Raw genomic sequence first — 20510 nt, 5'->3', positions numbered from 1 at the left:
TTCAGAAGAATGCCAGGTATCATACCCCTAGTCGAACATCACATGCCAAGAGACGCGTTGGTGCGGGATGCACCTTATGAAGGAGATCGGGAGGATTCCGACACTGATGAGCCCTGTTGGCTACCTCAGGAATCGAATGAAAGAAACAATTGGAGACCTCAGAGAACTCGAAGACGACCACCTCGTCTCATTGAAGAGATGCCCTAATAACGAATTAATGTTTAGTATGGGGGGGGGGGTGATGTCGTCACATAACTCCCTGGTCACGTGGAGAGGAACACGGGGCCGCAGGAAGGGGAGGGACAGGAAATGACATGGGGTTGGCAGTTGGGGAAGGCACGCTAAAAATAAAGATGTGTTAGTCAAGACTCCGTGTCCTCTCATCATTATAGAGTGTAAAGAGTGCGTGTGGAAGTCTAGGCACATCTCGACACTTCTAGTAGTGGTTCTAACGCTGCTCTGGCCACCAGCATGTCGTAGAATAATTCTGAGAGCGAAGTTACCCTTCTAGTTTTTTATTTTAACTCTTATTGGAGGAAACGGGTTGTTTTCGTTCCCCCCCCCCTCCCTCAACCCCCATGAGCTCCTGGGAAATGTAGTTAAATTATCTTTCTCTTTCCATGGTGGCCACTGCAGTCTGTCGGTTCTTTCTATCATTCTTTACAGCGCTCTCAGTCCGACTTCTCTTTCCATGGCCGATTCCCTGGCTGGCGCTGTAGTTTCAGCGGGAGCTGCAGGGTGGCGCTGTGGGTGGAGAGCTATAGTGCAGCTAGATCTAGAGCTACGCTGCTGAGAACAGATTTCGGTCCCGCCGCCAGCACTGCTTCCCCGCTACCTCGCGAAGGCCTGTCCCGACTCCAGGGGCACACTTCCCACGCAGCGAAGCCCAGGCCTTTGTCGCCGAGATGCCCACAGTGGAGGAGCTGTACCGAAACTACGGCATTCTCGCTGATGCCAACGACAACGCCAGCCAGGTGAGCCAAGACCTGTAAAAACAACCGCACACTGGGTTCACATACAGGCTGGGCGAAAAATGAGCGAACGCGAGTTCTTTGCAGCCAACAAAAGAGGGGCTCTCGGCTAAGAAAGGGCACAATTTAGAGTAAGCACATAGTGGAAGGAGTTATAAAGCGAGGGCAGCGTATACGTAACATTGTCGGGAACTACAACTAGCTGAGTAACCCGTTCCAAACTGGGGGTGTGGGGGCGTAATAGAATAAAGAATGATAGTCACAAGCTACAACGTGGTGGGACATGAAGAGGAGTGACAGCTAAGGTAGGGGATGATACACTCTGACTGCAGGAGAGGATGATTGACATCAAAGGGAATACCCAATTAACCTCATGGCTATTGGGGGTCATTATGGGATGGAGCATACTATGGCCAACTTTACAAAATGGTTTCGCAGGATCCTTTGAAGGCATGTTGCGTTATTGTTCGCTTGTTAGCCGCTTACACAGCAAGTAAATGCTGTTTTGAGACACATTAAAATACACATTTTAAAAACAGTGGAGGGAAAAAAGAACGAACCCACTATGCCATGTGAGTAGAATCAGTCTGTGTAATTCCGCATTATTCGTGTATATCTCCTGCCTAATCACTTTTTTTTTATAAAATGGCAAATTGCATTTTTACACAGCACACCCACAACACGTAGGAGCGTTGGGCATACAGGGCGGTTTATACGTTTGCACTAAAATACCTGTACATCTCCTTATTTGTTGACATCAGAAGCGAAATTGCATTGGGTGTCATCTGTTTTTGACCCTAGAGGGTATCATGGGAAGTGACATTAGAAGAAGTTGTCATGAGTGAGCAGAGTAATAATGTCATGCTTTATAATGGACGGTTGCATTATATTTTGTTCTATGGAGAAACTCGGAGTGGGTTTAGCTTTATTTTCCCCATTCTGACATATTACAATACTTTGCATGATGACAATTCAGCCTTATTTCACACGCCATGCGGCATAATCCACCCACCCTTTTCATGTCCCTGCCACTTGCATCTCTCCAGGGACAACAACCCCCCAACGCCTCCTCAATGTCCCACTCGTTGCTCTGGGCTATGACCCCCCCCCCCCCCCCCCCAATCACTCGCAGTGTAATGCTCTTCTGACACAGAGCGAGGTGTTTTAGTAGCGATTTCACAGGCTACATGGAGAAATATCACACACGGGTCAGTTCCGAGCACTGGGAATGATCCAATACTGTCGGTGGAGAAACAATTTGCTGTTTTTCTTGTCCTGGACACGGTGTGCATGAGGCACTGGCCATAAAATTGGGACAGTCGCCCAAAATCTGGGATGTGGTCATTCGAAATCGAGTAGCTAGAGACAATTGGAGAGGATACCAGGTTTAATAGGATATGGCACACTTTATTTATGTTTATTTGTATAGCGCTCTTGCAGCCCAAAGGCATCAAGGCACTGTTACAAGAAACTGTAAGAAGACTTGATTCAATAAAGATGAGCAGTAGCAGACTTGATTCAATAAAGATGAGCAGTAGCAGGCCTGGTTATAAAAAAGGTGATCAAACAACGGTGCACATGCATTGCAAGGAAGGCAAGACATTTAGGCGGGATCTGTACTCGCTAAACAAAGAGTGTAGTTTTGATAGCTTTGCGGAATGCTAAATGGGAGTCAATCATATGTAAGTGAGTAGGAAGACCATTCGAGTGTGAAGTGGGGAAGCTAGAACCACCAGCACGGATTCTTTGTGTCTTGGGCATGGTGATTAGGTTGGTGTATTCTTTCCTCAGAGTTCTGGAAGAGGAGTGTTTGACAATTCTTTGGACCAAATATGGGGTGCCAGATTGTGCAGGCATTTATGCGCGAGCGATAGAGTTTTAAAGATAATCCTTTCCTTGACAGGGAGCCAATGAGCCTCCCTTCTAACTGCAGAGATGTGGTCTTTTCTTGAGGTTCCTGTGGCTGCCCGAAGGATGTTGTTTTGAACGAGTTGGAGTTTAGTGAGTGTTAGGGAGAATTCTCTGTTTAGGCTGAATTTCCCTACCTAGTGAGTCCCCCAGCAGCTTTGCTGGATTTCTGGGGTTTAATTTTTTTCTCCTGCCAAGAGTGAGACTCTTTTACCCTCACTCTTGGACATGTTGAAGTGTGTTTTCTTGGTTAAACCTTGTGTTGAATGGGCTATGGGGTCTCTTACTCCATAGGGCCTCATGTATTTTTGTGATGTGGGTCACACAGCACCCTCTGTGCCGTGACCCAGGGGTGTCCTAGGGACTCCCCAACATAGACTCCATACCCTGGGACTGACTACTGTCTCCCAGGGCATGTAAAGTCACCAAAGACTTTGCTAGTCTTGAATCCTGAACAGAACCAGTACAAACCATCATATTGTGGACGTACTGGCTGGGGCAATTCGATTGCCCCAGGGTCTGTTAGTCGAGGGGGCACGTCTCCGTCCCCCCTGATCGAGTTTTGGCTGGTGGCAGTGGAAACTACTTTTTATATTCAACCGCGAATATTTCCCTATGGGATTTCCCATTGTTTTAGGCTAACACATTTAATTAATTATTTACGGTAGCCTTAAACATACCGCCGGTTTATATATTTATTTTTATAACTCCGGTTGGGACTTTTTGCCAAAACTTGATTCTAAAATGGCGTTGGTGTTCGCCTCTGTAACTCTGACCCAAAGTGGAGCCCTTTGTTCCACTTTTGGCGGGCTTCTCCACAGAAGCCCTCCAAAGTGGTGCCACTCTGTCTGGGGTACTTAGGAGGGGTGGAGGGGGATTTAGGCACCCTGGACTGAGTTACCTTGGTAACTCAAGTCGCACTCCGTCCTGATTGGCCCAAGTGGTGAGCCGCCCGGCTCACCACTTAGCATGTTTGAGTGACAGCTAGGCTGGGTGAATGGGGGTTTGCTGCATAAAAGCAGGGCTTTGGGGACTGGGACTTCAGAAGTCGCCACAGGACCAAGAATCCGACGAGGGAAGAGCTGAGCCGACCTGCTTCGACGACACCACCCGGTGGAGCCCTGCTGAACCGTCTCACCACTTTTTCCCGACGACCGAGGAGAACTCTTAACGGAGTGGCTCCTTCCCTTGACTGGTGGGGACAACCAGTTTTCGCCTTCTTTCCGTTCTTTGAGGTATCTCGTGGCCGCCTTGCCTGTGCCAAGCACCCCGGCAACCGGAATACCACACTTTACCCCCATACCGCGAAAGTCGGTACCAACCCTTTAACCGGAGGACTCCGCGGCTGGTTTCTTCCCGGGCAGTGCAACGACCCTCTTCTTCTGCTCTTCAGCGAGAACTTCTTCTCCCCTGACCGACGTCGAGCCCTGCTGCCACTGCCTGGAACAACTGCCACCGCTGGAGGATCCTTTCCGCTTAAGGTACTGTGTTCTGCCTGGCTTCCCTTGCTACCGACTGTACGGGGTAGATTTAGTCCCCGGCTTTCGAACCTGGGAGTGCCTGGGACACTTTGGCTAAACTTTCTGAGCCACTCTAACCTCTTTTTGACTCTTTGCAAGACTTTGAATCTCTAACTAACAGTGTGATCTTGGGCACATTTTCGCTCCGGCTACTCTAAGAGTGGGCCCTGCCTAGTGACTTTTGCTCACCTGTGACTTTATTCTTCTTTAAGCCTATTGCAAGTGCTCTGGACCTTAGAGTGGTGTGTCTAACCCATTTCTGCTTTTTCTCTCCCTTTCTTGGAAACTACTAGAGTGTCATCTAACGTTAAGCACTCACCTCTGTTTTAATTAAGTGGTGTTTACTTAGAGTTGTCTAGATAGGAGAAAGGATTGAATCTACTTTCATTATAACTGTGTTGAAGTGCTTTTACTATATTTTTGCTAGAGTGTTTTTAACTTATGTGTATTTTAAATAAATAACTATATACTTTTGAAACCAAGCTCTGGTCAGTGTTTGCTTGTGCTATTGTGTTTTGGTACATATTGTGTATACTTTACGTACTGCCTAACTCTTCTTGAGAGAAGTCTGACTGCTCAGCCACAGCTACCAGGTAAATCTGGGTGGTACAGACTGCTACCAAAGGGGTTTACTGCTCTACCTGTAGTCTTAAATCTTTTGCAGTGTTCCCCAAGGGAACTGCACAGGTTTCTGCCTAACACTGGTGTACAGCGGTGGGATTTGTATTGAGTATACATTTTATTGTGCTTTAGATACCTTAGTGCAACTAACCACAAAGCTTAGCACTGAAAAAGTAAAACCTCTAACATGTCAGTTATAGAAAGCTATAGTCAAGAGTCCCTTGCAGCCAAAACTGCTGATTGTTTAAGAGTGCTCTGTAAACATAAGGATCTCCTGACTAAGGGCAAGAAAATGGAGCTGATTGAAAGATTGTTAGCTAACCAAAGTCTGGGTGATGGTTCAGAGGAGCCTACCACTCCAGCAACTGTAGATGACAGTATTGAAGTTAACATGGAGCAAAATGTTGATGATTCTGAGGAAGAGTCAGAAGAGGAGGGTGAGGCTGTTGTAACTGTCCCCCCTAGGCCTCTGCCTGCTCTACCTGCTGTACCTACTGGACCTTTACCAGGTCCCACATTTAGTCCTCAGTACTTTGAACTGGAGAAAATGAAGCTAGAATTGGAGTATAAGAAACTTAATGCTCAAACTGACAAAGAACTAAGGCTAAGGGAAATGGAGCTCAAGTATGACTTAGAAATGAAGAAATTATCTGTTGGGAATGTTTCTCTCTCTGGCTCCTCTAGAAGTTCCAGTCCTAAAAGACCCCGGATGCCTAAAGAATTGGTTGGTATGTATGAGCCTAAGTTGGATGTGTTGGATTGGTTGTCTCTGTTTGAATATAATCATGGGCTCCAGAACATCACAGGAAATGACTTACTCACCTGGTTGTTCTCTAGGCTTCCCCCTGTTGCAACTGATGTGGTAATGGAGATGGGGGAGGAGGATAGGAAGGACTATGAATGTGTGAAACTAGCTTTGATAGCTAGGTTTGGGAAGACCCCTTCCCAGTATCTTAAGAGGTTTAGGAGCCTCAAAAAGCATGATGGTACCCCTTGGGCTACCTGGGTGAATGAATGTTTGAAAAACTTAGAGGGATGGATTAAGGGTTACAAGGTGAACACTTATGAAGGTATGAAGAATTTGTTTATGTTGGAGACTATTTATGATGCCTGCTCTCCTGAGCTCAGACAACACTTGGCTGATTCCAGGGAATTAGATTCCCGGAGGCTAGCTAAGGCTGCTGACTTGTGGGTTGCCAACAGGGCCACTCACAAGGATTCTGGGGTAACTCAGAAGAAGGATGGGGAGAAACAGCCTAAAAAAGACTCCAAAGAGAATTCTAATAATTCCTATCCCAAAGAGGGCCCCAAACAAAACCATAAGGGTAAGCCACAAGGGAAACCAAATCAGGCTAGTGTACCTTCTGGTCCCAGACCAGAAGGAGGTCAGAACAAGCCTCCATTCCAGCGAGCCTTTGGCTCATGCTTTGTTTGTAAGGCTACTGACCATGTGAAAGGAGATCCCAGATGTAAGGGTAAACCTTCAGGGGTCCAGCTTGCCTCCTTAGCCTTCGCTCCAGAAGAGGAAGTACCCATGGCAAGTGGAAACTTTCTATTACTAGCTGATGAACCCACTGGAGTCTCAGCTAGTGTTTCTTTAGTCTCTCTGGGGTTGTGGGAGCAACAGAATTTAGATGTCTATAACTCTATCCCAGATAATACTAAAGAGTATTATAAGGACAGTGTCCAGGTGAATGGTCAGGAGACTCCTGCCATTAGGGACACTGGAGCCAGCATAACTGTGGTGGATGAATCATTTTTCAAGGCAGAGGATGTTGCTAAGGCACCCAAATGCCTCACCAAGTTAGCTGGTGGGCCTGTGCAGATGTGTCCCCAGTTACCAGTTCTCATCCAATGTAATGATATGGCTGTAAAAATACCTGTCAGTGTACAATGTGAAGTGCCAGGTAGGGTTCTGTTGGGTAATGACCTCAAAGCTCTTGGAGTTGTATCTCATACCCCCAGACCTCCTAGCAAAAGGTTTCAGGAACTCACAAAACCTGCAAGGGAGAAAACCCTGAGAGGGTTATCTCAGGAGATGATGACAGAAATCACTCCTCTACCACTGGAGCAACTTACTGCAGTAACTACCAGATCAGGAGCAAAGGGGCAACCCAAGACTCCTAGGAAAAAGCCAGCAGCAAGCACTCCAGTGCTTCCAACAAGGACTTCCCCTAGGTTGTCCAAAGTTACACCTGTAACTCCACCTCCAGCTGAGGCTGAGAGGGAGGTACAACCCTGTGTGGTTGAGCTAGACTCTGAGGAAGAGCTAGAAGGAGGCCCCAACCTTATTGGAGATTTGGACCCTGAGGACCATCCTGAGCTGCAGTCTTTACTGGCAGAAGGTGGGCCTAGCAGGGCAGCTTTTCGTAAGGGGCAAAGAGAATGTCCAACTCTGGAGGGTCTCCGCCACCAGGCAGCTTCTCAAGCTGATGGGCAAGAGCCTGGGAAGTATAGGTTGCACTGGGAAGATGGCCTCTTCTACAGTGAACCCACTGAGTCTGAACCTGGAGACTACAAACGCCTTGTAGTCCCACAGGAAAACAGACAACAGTTCTTACAACTAGCCCACGAGATACCTTTGGCTGGCCACTTGAGTTTCAAGAAGACCAAGGAAAGGCTCTCACTCTACTTTTATTGGCCAAAGATGGGGGCCGAAGTAGATAGATATTGTAAGAGCTGCCATACCTGCCAGACTTCTGGTAAGGTTGGTTCCAAGAATGTGGCACCTTTAGTGCCTCTCCCAGTTGTGGGAGTCCCATTTGAGAGGGTAGGGATTGACATTGTTGGTCCCCTTGATCCTCCAACCTCCTCAGGCAACAGGTTTATCCTTGTTGTAGTAGACCATGCTACTAGGTACCCGGAGGCCATTCCTATGAGGACTGTTACAGCTCCGGCTGTGGCTAAGGCCCTCCTTGGTATTTTTACCAGGGTTGGGTTTCCTAAGGAGGTAATCTCTGACAGGGGGTCAAACTTTATGTCCCACTACATGAAGGCCATGTGGAAAACCTGTGGAGTTACCTACAAGTTCTCAACCGCCTACCACCCTCAGACAAACGGGTTGGTTGAAAGGTTTAACAGAACCATGAAGAGCATGATAGGTGCTTTGGAAGAACCCCTTAAGAAAAAGTGGGACCTTCTACTGCCATGCCTTCTCTTTGCTTATAGAGAAGTCCCTCAGGAGGGAGTAGGTTATTCTCCCTTTGAGCTTCTCTATGGCCATCCAGTCAGAGGTCCATTGGCCCTGATTAAGGAGGGGTTGGAAGGTGCTCCTCCCCTCAAGCCAGTCAGAGTGACTGACTATGTGATAGGTCTCCGGAGGAGAATGTCACACATGATGGCAGAAACAAGTGACAACTTGAAAGCTGGTCAAGCCCTGGTCAAACATTGGCACGACCAGAAGGCTAACATGGTTGAGTTTACTCAAGACCAGCTAGTTCTAGTTATGCTCCCAACAAGGCAGAGGGCCTTGCAAGACAAATGGATGGGACCCTTCAAGGTTGTGGGAAAACTTGGAGAGGTCAACTATCTGGTGGATCTGGGCAGACCCAGGGAAGCTCCTAGAGTCTTCCACACCAACCGACTAAAAGCCTACATCTCCAGACCTGATGTAGGAGCCTTGCTCCTAGCTTCAGCTGCAGAGGAGGAAGAGAGTGAATCTCTCCCTGATCTCCTCAGAGGTGTACCTTTAGATGAAAAAGTTGAAGGAGTCAATCTCTCTTCAGACCTGACACCTGAGCAACAAGAGGAGTGCAAATCTATGTTAAATCAGTTTGCCTCCCTGTTCTCACTGTCACCAGGCTTGACCCCTTGGGGCCAGCATGAGATACTCACTGGTGACTGTCTGCCAGTCAAAAGCAGAGGATACAGAATGTCAGAACATATCAGAGCCCACATCAAAGGAGAGGTCAAGAAGATGCTTGATCTCGGGGTAATAGAACCCTCTACTAGTCCATGGTCTAGCCCAGTTGTGTTAGTACCAAAGGCAGGATCCAAAGACTTGAGATTCTGTGTGGACTATAGAGCTCTAAATGCAGTCACCAAGACTGATGCCCACCCTTTGCCCAGGACAGATGAGTTGGTGGATAAACTTGGTGCAGCCAAGTACCTCAGCACATTTGACCTGACGTCAGGCTATTGGCAAATAGCCCTGACAGACCATGCCAAGGAGAAAACTGCATTTTCAACCCCAGTTGGCTTGTACCAGTTTAAGGTCATGCCTTTTGGACTGAAAAATGCACCTGCCACATTCCAAAGGATGGTGAACCAAGTTCTGGCTGGGATGGAAGATTTCTGCATGGCATACTTGGATGACATTGCAGTCTTCAGCCACTCCTGGGAAGAACATGTGAACCACCTAGGACATGTGTTGCAGGCTCTGAAACAGGCCCATTTGACAATCAAAGCCAGTAAGTGCCAGATTGGTCAAAGTAAAGTGGTCTACCTTGGACATGAGGTAGGAGGTGGAGAAATAAGGCCTTTGCCCAGCAAGATTGAAGCTGTGCAAAATTGGACAACACCAACTACTCAAACCCAAGTGAGAGCTTTTCTAGGCCTCACTGGGTATTACCGGAATTTCATTGAGAACTATGGGACCATAGCTTCTCCACTGAATGTAATCTCCTCTCCCAAATTCCCTAAAAAGGTAAAATGGAATGAGGAGTGCAATCAGGCCTTTGAAAAACTGAAGAGAGCTCTTTGCCAGGCTCCAGTATTGAGAGCTCCTGACTACCACCAACCTTTCATTGTACAAACTGATGCTTCCAATGTAGGTATAGGTGCAGTTCTAAGCCAACTGGATGAGAAGGGTAGGGAGCACCCCATTTGCTTCATCAGTAGGAAACTGAAGGATCCTGAGACAAGGTGGGCAACTATCGAAAGAGAATGCTTTGCTATTGTGTGGGCACTGAAGAAGTTTAGGCCATACTTGTATGGTTCTACTTTTGTTATTCAGACTGACCACCAACCCTTGAGATGGTTAATGCAAATGAAAGGGGAAAATCCAAAACTATTGAGATGGTCAATCTGCCTGCAAGGGTTTGATTTCACCATTGAGCACAGGTCAGGGTGTCACCATCAAAATGCTGATGGACTCTCTAGGATGTATATCATCGACTAGAGGTATGAGGTTCATCCAGGAGTGGATTAAATCCTCCTGTCCCTTAGTCTGGGGGGGGCGAGTGTTAGGGAGAATTCTCTGTTTAGGCTGAATTTCCCTACCTAGTGAGTCCCCCAGCAGCTTTGCTGGATTTCTGGGGTTTAATTTTTTTCTCCTGCCAAGAGTGAGACTCTTTTACCCTCACTCTTGGACATGTTGAAGTGTGTTTTCTTGGTTAAACCTTGTGTTGAATGGGCTATGGGGTCTCTTACTCCATAGGGCCTCATGTATTTTTGTGATGTGGGTCACACAGCACCCTCTGTGCCGTGACCCAGGGGTGTCCTAGGGACTCCCCAACATAGACTCCATACCCTGGGACTGACTACTGTCTCCCAGGGCATGTAAAGTCACCAAAGACTTTGCTAGTCTTGAATCCTGAACAGAACCAGTACAAACCATCATATTGTGGACGTACTGGCTGGGGCAATTCGATTGCCCCAGGGTCTGTTAGTCGAGGGGGCACGTCTCCGTCCCCCCTGATCGAGTTTTGGCTGGTGGCAGTGGAAACTACTTTTTATATTCAACCGCGAATATTTCCCTATGGGATTTCCCATTGTTTTAGGCTAACACATTTAATTAATTATTTACGGTAGCCTTAAACATACCGCCGGTTTATATATTTATTTTTATAACTCCGGTTGGGACTTTTTGCCAAAACTTGATTCTAAAATGGCGTTGGTGTTCGCCTCTGTAACTCTGACCCAAAGTGGAGCCCTTTGTTCCACTTTTGGCGGGCTTCTCCACAGAAGCCCTCCAAAGTGGTGCCACTCTGTCTGGGGTACTTAGGAGGGGTGGAGGGGGATTTAGGCACCCTGGACTGAGTTACCTTGGTAACTCAAGTCGCACTCCGTCCTGATTGGCCCAAGTGGTGAGCCGCCCGGCTCACCACTTAGCATGTTTGAGTGACAGCTAGGCTGGGTGAATGGGGGTTTGCTGCATAAAAGCAGGGCTTTGGGGACTGGGACTTCAGAAGTCGCCACAGGACCAAGAATCCGACGAGGGAAGAGCTGAGCCGACCTGCTTCGACGACACCACCCGGTGGAGCCCTGCTGAACCGTCTCACCACTTTTTCCCGACGACCGAGGAGAACTCTTAACGGAGTGGCTCCTTCCCTTGACTGGTGGGGACAACCAGTTTTCGCCTTCTTTCCGTTCTTTGAGGTATCTCGTGGCCGCCTTGCCTGTGCCAAGCACCCCGGCAACCGGAATACCACACTTTACCCCCATACCGCGAAAGTCGGTACCAACCCTTTAACCGGAGGACTCCGCGGCTGGTTTCTTCCCGGGCAGTGCAACGACCCTCTTCTTCTGCTCTTCAGCGAGAACTTCTTCTCCCCTGACCGACGTCGAGCCCTGCTGCCACTGCCTGGAACAACTGCCACCGCTGGAGGATCCTTTCCGCTTAAGGTACTGTGTTCTGCCTGGCTTCCCTTGCTACCGACTGTACGGGGTAGATTTAGTCCCCGGCTTTCGAACCTGGGAGTGCCTGGGACACTTTGGCTAAACTTTCTGAGCCACTCTAACCTCTTTTTGACTCTTTGCAAGACTTTGAATCTCTAACTAACAGTGTGATCTTGGGCACATTTTCGCTCCGGCTACTCTAAGAGTGGGCCCTGCCTAGTGACTTTTGCTCACCTGTGACTTTATTCTTCTTTAAGCCTATTGCAAGTGCTCTGGACCTTAGAGTGGTGTGTCTAACCCATTTCTGCTTTTTCTCTCCCTTTCTTGGAAACTACTAGAGTGTCATCTAACGTTAAGCACTCACCTCTGTTTTAATTAAGTGGTGTTTACTTAGAGTTGTCTAGATAGGAGAAAGGATTGAATCTACTTTCATTATAACTGTGTTGAAGTGCTTTTACTATATTTTTGCTAGAGTGTTTTTAACTTATGTGTATTTTAAATAAATAACTATATACTTTTGAAACCAAGCTCTGGTCAGTGTTTGCTTGTGCTATTGTGTTTTGGTACATATTGTGTATACTTTACGTACTGCCTAACTCTTCTTGAGAGAAGTCTGACTGCTCAGCCACAGCTACCAGGTAAATCTGGGTGGTACAGACTGCTACCAAAGGGGTTTACTGCTCTACCTGTAGTCTTAAATCTTTTGCAGTGTTCCCCAAGGGAACTGCACAGGTTTCTGCCTAACAGTGAGGTTTTTGTTAGAGGTCCCAACAAGGAGGGCATTGCAGTAATCCAACCTTGGTCCAATAATTGCCCTCATAATGGTGAGGCAATTATGTTGAGATAAGAAGGGCCTTGCTGCATTGAGAACTTTGGAGTAGTATGCCGACCAGGTTGAAATGGCATTGACCCGTCTGTCCATAGTCAGGTTGGAATCGAGGTGGACGCCAACCTTGACCGGTATGTTGTCAATGGTGAAGTTGTTCAAGATAGTGGGGGATCAAATTAACAGCTCGGTTTTGTCACTGTTCAGGCATAACCAGTTATCTGCCATCCAGGATTAGATCCTAGTGAGAGTTTTCAAGTCCGAATCATAGTCCCATGTGAGTGGGATAAGCACTGTGTCATCAGCGTAATTGGTGTATGAGATACCCAGGGCTTCAAGAATGCAGAACAGGGGCCTGGTGAACAGGTTATATAACGGGTTATATAAAGTGGGAGCGATCCACAAACCCTGAGGTACTCCACATTTGAGGTGGCTAGGCGTGGCACATGCTGAGTCAGAGAAGACTTTCATGGCTCTCTTGGAGAAAGGATGTGATCCAGGCGCATGCCTTTGGGGAGAAGTTAGCCGCAGTAGAGAGATGGTGGCAGTGTGTGTTGTGATCGCCAGGTTGAAAGCTGCGGAATCAAGGAGCAAGAGGAGCGCTGGTTTTCCTGTGTCTCAAGTCGTCCGTTTGGTTTTTGAGGTCTAGGAGAGCTGTTTCCGTACCATGTCGCGGGCGGAAGCCAGTCTGTCGAAGGCCGAGGAGACGGTTGTCTTCAAGGAATTTTTGGAATTGCAGGTAATAATAATAATAATAATAATAATAATAATAATTTAGCATTTATATAGCGCTACGAACCCTCGGGTATCTGAGCGCTGCTTATTATTATAGGAAAGGTAGGCTTCTTTGTCCAAAATTTTTAGTAGGAATGGGAAGGTGGTTATGGGCCTGTCGTTCCCTGGAACCGTAGGGTCAAGGGATGGTTTTTTAAAGAGCGGGCGCACCCAGGCTTCCTTAAGTCCAGTTGGGATGTGGTCAGACTGGAAGGATGCATTGATGAAGGCTGTCGGGGAAAGAAACGAGGATGGGGGCAGAGTCTTTGAGTTGGGCTGGCCTCCCTTTTGCAGTGGGATGGCTTAATTGATTTGAGTAGGGCAGTGACTTCAACTTCAGTCAGATCTTCGAACGGTGTTGAAGGATCTGTCTTGGGTGCCATGGAGGTGTTGCTATGCAAGTTAGCAATGAGGTGCGTCAAGGCCTTTTGATGGCCTAGAATTTTAGCTTGCAGGGTGTTAAGCTTTTTCAGCATGGCGGATTGAATGCTGTTGCACCGCTTTTCATCCTTGAGTAGCGTGGAGGGCGGAGTGAATGGGTTTTCAAGCTCTCTAAAGATAGTGAAAATTTCTTTTGACCCTGATTTAGCGTTGTCAGTCGTGGAGTTGAAGGAGGTGGCTTTAGCCTGGATTATTTTGGATTGGTATTCTTTGGCCATGGCTTTAAAGGCCCTACAAGTGGCATCTGTAGGGTTCATTTTCCAGGCTGAGAGTGGAGCGCAAGCCTCTTCTTGGAGCGAAGTTCCATTCATTCCTGGGAGAACCACGCGTTGGCATGTTTGACTTTTTTAGCTTTCTTGAGGGTGAGAGGGGCGATGGCATCTACCGCTTGGGTGATGGTCAGTTTAAATGCCTTGGCAAGGGTAGAAGGGTATTTGGAGAGCAGGCACCGTGAGGAAGTGCAATGTTTTCAGCAGTAAATTGACGTGAGCTTCTGGCGAGTGCCGCTGGACACGGGGAGGGGGGGTTGTTTAGGGGGCATTTTGTTAGTGTTGAGGCTGAATTGAATATAGTGGTGATCAGACCAAGGAATGGGCGTGTTTCCAGTGATGCGCACAGTTGACTAATCCAATCCAGGGAGCATCCTTTGATGTGGGGGGCTCGGAGATGATTTGAGAGACCCCTAATGTAGATAGCGCTTTAAGGGAGAAGGCAGGGAGATCCTTTGGGTCATTGAGGCCTAGGTTTAGATCACCCAGGAGCAGGACTTGGGCGGGGGGGGGGGGGGCGGACTTTTTAAGGTTATCAGATAAGGAAAGCATGAGTGTCTCGTGGAATTCTGCAATGGGCCCCGGAATATGCAGATGGTGCAGTTGTGTGAGAAGTTAATTTTGAGTAGGAGGTAGTCATAGTTTTGACAGTGCTCGACTTCCCTAATGGCATAGGTTTCTCTGGCAATAAGTGCCACTCCACCCCCCCTTTGATGAGTGCGGTTGTGTCTAAAGATCAGGTAGCTGGCTGGGATAGCAAGTGAGAGGGCACATAGATCATCCATCACAACATCAAGAAAGATCTTTTGGGAAACCAGGGTGGAAGGTGAATAGGTTAATTGGGGGATTTGACGTGGGGGCAAGGGAGAATCAGTTGGACTTGGCTGTCAGAAATCAGAGTATGGGGTAATGGGTTTAATGGTATCGGCAGACTTGGAACAACCATGGGAAATGGAGCGTCATAAGGAGAACAATAGTTTATAATATAGTTTATTAAGCCATTGCCCCATTGAGGGTGCCTCCTTTTTACCCCACATAGTAGTGATGACGAGTTTTGCCACCATTGTCATATTCTTTATCACATGCAATAAATTACCCACTTTCTCCCTCTCCTTTTCCGAGATAAGCCCAGGCAGCGCAAAGGCTGGCTTGATGACTTGAGACTGATTTTCTATATTCTGGCCTTGTGGACAGATGTATAGAAGGCCAACCTATATTGTGACATGGACAACTCTGGGGAGCTGTAGCCAAACCAGCTCAGGTAGCAGTGACAGGTGGTCTAGGCTAAGATCTTCAGAGGTGGTGAGCTTGTAAAGGGTCCACAATGAGGTCACACAATCGGAATCACAAATTACACTTAAAAAACGATATTTTTTTATACATCCTATCTATGGCCAAAACACACTATGGAAAATGACTACGAGCAAGTAGTTATGACACAAGACTAAAACAGTAGATGCATATGTACAGTTAAGGCAAGTCCCTGATGCGCACACGCCTTCATGAATACAACCCTCTAAGGAAACAAGCCAAGAGATAGCTTTCAAGGATAACAAGGTTTCATAGTTTTTTTTTTATACCACATTTTATTGGTTTTTTGGAAACACAAAACATACAGCCCCACACAGTGGGGTAAACAAAACTTCCAATGCCCGCCAACAACTCCCCGCTGTGGTCCCTTACCAATGAGCTGCGAAACATGCCACAACAGTTTGTTCCTTTCACATTACACCCACCAGTCCATCTGCAAGTCTCTGGATAGCGTAACGGTACAATATTATACGTTACTTTTAGTGCGCCTCTTCCCAACTTTGCCATATCTTTTGTGCTTTTTCTGGGCACCCCATGCAATATATAGACTCTCTTTTCCATCGCGATGCAGATATCCACGTCTGTGATCCATTGTTCAAGGCTCGGTGGTCTCTCGGAGCCCCAAAGTTGCGCTATGTTCCTTTTTAGTATCACAGTGGTGGTAGATAAGAGCGCTCTCTCATACCTCATTAGATCAGTGTCTCCTTCAATCCCCAGCAATAATTGCTTTGGATTTGCAAGTATCCTCTTGCCCATTACCCATGACAGTTCTTCACAGCACTGTTGCCAGTATTGTTGAATGATGGCACAGCCCCACAGGATATGATAATAGGAGCCTTCCTCCCTCTTATATCGCAAACAGTATGGATTCATAGCCTTTCCCCACTTGAACAGTGCCCCCCTGGGTTAATAAATCCTATGTAGTATCTTCAGTTGAATTAATCTAAGCCTGGTGGAGATAGTTGATTCTCTGAGGTACATCAGCGCAGTCACCCATTCCTCTGGGAGTATATCACCTACCTCCCTCTCCCACTTGGCTTTCAGGCTCGACAGCTCTTTCGTAGCAAAGGAGTTAATAGCACTGTACATAGTCGATGTGACTTTCTGTTTTAAGCAGTTCTGGGAATACTTTACGTTCTAGGGAGAGTAATCGGATATGTCACTCAATTCAGGGAGATGGGCCTGCAACGCATGTTTGAGCTGGATATAGTGGCATTGTTTGTTAGGGGGTAGTGCAAAGGTGGCAGGTAGATCCACAAATGCTATTATTACATTTTCTTTCATCACATTGCCAGTTTTCGTAATACCTAGTTGGGCCCATGCTTGCCATTTAGGGAGTTTGTTCACCTGTTCACCTCCGGGAGATGTCTGTTGTTCCAGAGTGGTTGTGCTAGTTAGTTTTTTTTATCCCAACCTAGGTATCTATGTGTATCTGCCCAGACTAGGGTTATATGCGACAAGAAGGATGGGTCAGCGGGTTGCTCTTTTTCCCGATAGAGGAGGCTCATGATGGGTCTTTCTTGTGCGTCGGTGTCTAGTATTATGTTATGCGGTAGAGTGGTATCCCCATGCAGATTGTCATTCACTATTGCCATTTGACTGGCCCAATAATAGGTCTGTAGCTGGGGGAGCCCAATCCCGCCCTCCCATATGGATCTTTGTAGGGTAGTAAGTGCCATTCGTGGGTGCCCCCCTTTCCATAACAACTTCCTTTGATCTCTTATGGAAATCACTGGGTGCTATTGATAGTGGTGCATTTTGTAGCACGTAGAGAAAACGGGGGAGGGCCATCATTTTGAAGAGTGCCGCGCGTCCCAGTAATGTGTGTGGTAGGGACATCCAGTGGCGAACATCATCCTTGAACCTGGTCGCCACTGGATGTAAGTTTTTCCCCACATAGTCCGTTAGTTTGTGTGTGATTTGTATACCGAGGTATCTGAATTGTTTCCTTTCAATACGGTAGGGGCACACATCTGGTATCGCAATGTCTATATGCTTCACCGGGAATAGTATGGACTTTGACCAGTTGACGCGGAGTCCGCTGAACGCGCCATATCTCTAGTAAATGCGACACAGTGGGGCAGGAAACTCGCCGGTCCGCCAGATAAATTAACAGATCATCCGCGTATAAAGACACTGTCTTCCCAGCCGTCCGCCCACCTGAAGCCACTCCATGTTTGCGTGGATCTTAACAGGATTGCTAAAGGTTAGATTGCTAACACAAAAATCAAAGCTGACAGGGGGCAGCCTTGTCGTGTGCCCCTACCTAGCTGGAAGGGTTCGGAAATATACCCATTCACTCTTGTTACTGCCACTGGAAGGTGGTATAGTAGTTTAACCCAACTCATGAAGTAAGGGCCTTTGCCCATTCGTCGCATAATTTCCCAAATTGCCTCCCAGTGCACAGTCGAAAGCCTTCTCGAAATCTATGGACAGTAGGGCTAAGGGGTTTGGTAGCTTAGGTGTTTTTCTAGTGCTGTGTGTAAGCTATATATATTTTGCCTGGTGGATCTTTGTGGCATAAATCTGCATTGGTCCGGGTGCACTAGTGTGTGTACGATGTGCTGCAGCCGATTGGCCAGTACTTTCGCCAGTATTTTGGCCTCGCAATTTATAAGAGAGATGGGTCTGTAGTAACTGCACTTGTCGGGTGGCTTATCTGCTTTGGGCAAAACTATTATTGTAGCTTTTCTGAGGTCTGGGGGGAGGCAACCCTGCGAGCGCCTGTGTTGAAAGAGGTGCAGTAGTTGTGGAGAGATGTTTGCACCTATTTTCTTCCATATTTCGACAGGAAAACGGTTCGGGCCTGGGGTCTTCCCTGACTGAAGTTCTGACATTGCACAGGTTACTTCTTCCTCTGTGATTTCTTCTTCTAGTAGGACCGCCTTTTGCTAGTCGAGGGTAGGAAGGGTAATTTCTTCTAATATATCAGTCGGTGGCAGTGCAAGTGGTGCACTGTAGAGTTCAGCGTAATATTTAGCAAATCCCTCCGCTATGTCCTGGTCTGTTACTAGCGGGTCTGGCTCTTCTGTCGTTAGTTTCCTAACTTGAGTGAGGCCTAAGTCCCTGCGCTCCAACCATGCCAGAATTTTCCCCGCCTTGTCCCCAGTTTCATATATTTTCGCTCGCATTGCTGCATGTGCTTGTTTTGCATTGTCTAAGGCTATGTGCTGTAGCTGTTTCTGTGCGAACTGCAGTGCACGTTGTGTCTCGGGTAGGTCATGGACCAGGTGAGCAGATGATGCATTCCGTACCTTGGCTTCAGCTGCACGTATCGCTTCAAGGTGTTTTTTCTTGTGGGCTGCAGTCCGGGCTATGGTTTCACCCCTCAATACTGCTTTTAGTGCCTCCCATAGTGTTGTTGGGCTGTCCACAGTCAGTATTTATTTCAAAGTATGTTTCGGTAACTTTTTGTATGTGTTCCACCAGTTCGGGAAACCCCAGGTAATAACCATTCGGTCTCCAACTGGGTGGGGGGAGTGGTCTGCTGGTCTTAATCGTTAACATGAGTGGGGAATGATCTGAAATACCTCTGGGGAGCAGTTGTGCGTCACACGCCTCATGTATGTTACACATTGGTAAGAAGTAGTAATCCAACCTGGATAACTAAGCATGTGCACCAGACTGGTACGAATATTCTCTTGTATTGGGATGGTGCACATGCTTAGTTGTCATGTAACCCCAGTGCATTGGTAAATGTAGCGAGTTTAGTGCATATATCTGGGTTTCTGGGTCGTACATGTGTCCTATCCAACTCTGTGTTCATGACTTCGTTAAAGTCACCTCCAATCAATGTGAGGCCTTGTGTGTTGTCAACAATTAGGGGTGTAATATCGTTAGTAAGGGGGTTAGGACGTTAGGTGGTGCATATACAGCGATCATAGAGATGGTGCGTTCCCACAGGGTTCCTATCGTGTGTACATATCTACCTCCTGGGTTACTGCAGTGGGGCTATAGGGGAGTCTTTTATGTACTAGGATCAATACCCCACGTGATCCCATGGTGAATCCGGCATGAAAGGCTTGTCGGTAGTTTGTGCGACTAAATAGTGTTCATCTTGTGCCCGCCAGATGTCTCTGTTAAGAAGGCCACATCCGGTGAGTGACGGTTCAGTGCTTGTAGGACTAGGCGTCTTTTAATACTATTTCCGAGCCCGTTAACGTTCCATGTCATCATCCAGATGGCTCTGCTTTTATCTACATTGGTGTTCTGCGCCATGTAACTTGTGCATGTGTGGTGTCAGTATACTGTATGTCTTAGAGTGTTCCATGATCCACCAACCCGGATCGGGATTGAGCTGGATCATACATCTGTTGGTTCGGTGTCGGGACTCAAACGCGAGGGAGTTATTGGCATGTACTACTTGAACTTGGTGTAGCTTTTAACATAACTCACACCCTCCCACCCCCACCCTATACTCCACCCAACCTGAAGCATCTGTCGCCCAATACAACAAACACACTGTCAAACGGACAGGTAACTCATTAACTAATAACCATTACCCAAGTCTCTGTGCTTCTGCTTTAACCAATCTCCAACTGTCTTACTTTGGTTGTTCCGTCGACAAACTGACTGTTCGTGGTCACGGTCTCAATTTAAGTTCAAGTTCCTGGGAGGTGGCATTGGGCGGCTGCCGTTGCTATGTTGTTTTTGTAATGATGTTTGTGGTTCGGAGTAAGAGTGCATCATCCTTGCTGGTGCTCGGCAGGCCCCACTGCTTGTTCTAGAGCATGGGTGCACAACATACGGCCCGCGGGCCAGTTGCGGCCCGCCATGCTCTTTTGTCCGGCCCGCGAGGCACAAAGACTTTCCTAAAGGAGGGCGGCCCGCGGCCGCCCTCCATTAGGAAAGTCTTTGTTGTCTTCCGGGCCGGACAAAAGACTGGCCCTCATTGGCTCAGCAAACACACGCATTACGTCGCTCCTACGAGCCACGTAATGCGTGTGTGCTGCACCAATGGAGGGCCAGCACTACGGCTGGCGTGGTCCATAAGGCTTGATGCCGGAAGGCATTTCAGCCTTGGACCACGCCAGCCGTAGTACGAGTCCAGCGTTCCTGCTTACCTGCCGCTTACCTGCCTGCCTTCCAGCACGTCTCCGGTAAGTGGTCTGTTTGTGTATGTGTGTCGGGTCTGTTTTGCTTTGTGTGTGTATGTTGCGAGGGGGTGTCGGATGTGTGTCGGATGTGTGTCGGAAGTTTGGATGTTAATGTTTTTTGTGCGCGTGTTAAGATGCGGGGGTGGGGGGGTGTCGGATGTTTGGATCTGAATGTATTTTGTGTGTATGTTGAGATGCAGGGGTGGGGGAGTGTT

At 47.6% G+C, this 20510-nt stretch overlaps 1 protein-coding gene across 1 annotated transcript in view; it reads left to right on the top strand.

Moving 5' to 3' along the window:
* Window positions 1-629: 629 nt before the first annotated feature.
* Window positions 630-20510, top strand: part of API5 (apoptosis inhibitor 5) — a 236957-nt gene continuing 217076 nt past the window's right edge. Inside the window, exon 1 of the mRNA XM_069623333.1 lies at window positions 630-974. Within this exon, the coding sequence (XP_069479434.1) occupies window positions 906-974 (69 nt within the window). The 5' untranslated portion in view covers window positions 630-905. The remainder of the gene's footprint in view (window positions 975-20510) is intronic.

Source organism: Ambystoma mexicanum, chromosome 11 (genome assembly GCF_040938575.1).
Source record: "Ambystoma mexicanum isolate Mex_15411 chromosome 11, UKY_AmexF1_1, whole genome shotgun sequence".
NCBI lineage: Eukaryota > Metazoa > Chordata > Amphibia > Caudata > Ambystomatidae > Ambystoma > Ambystoma mexicanum.
This window is presented reverse-complemented; position numbering and strand designations above follow the sequence as displayed.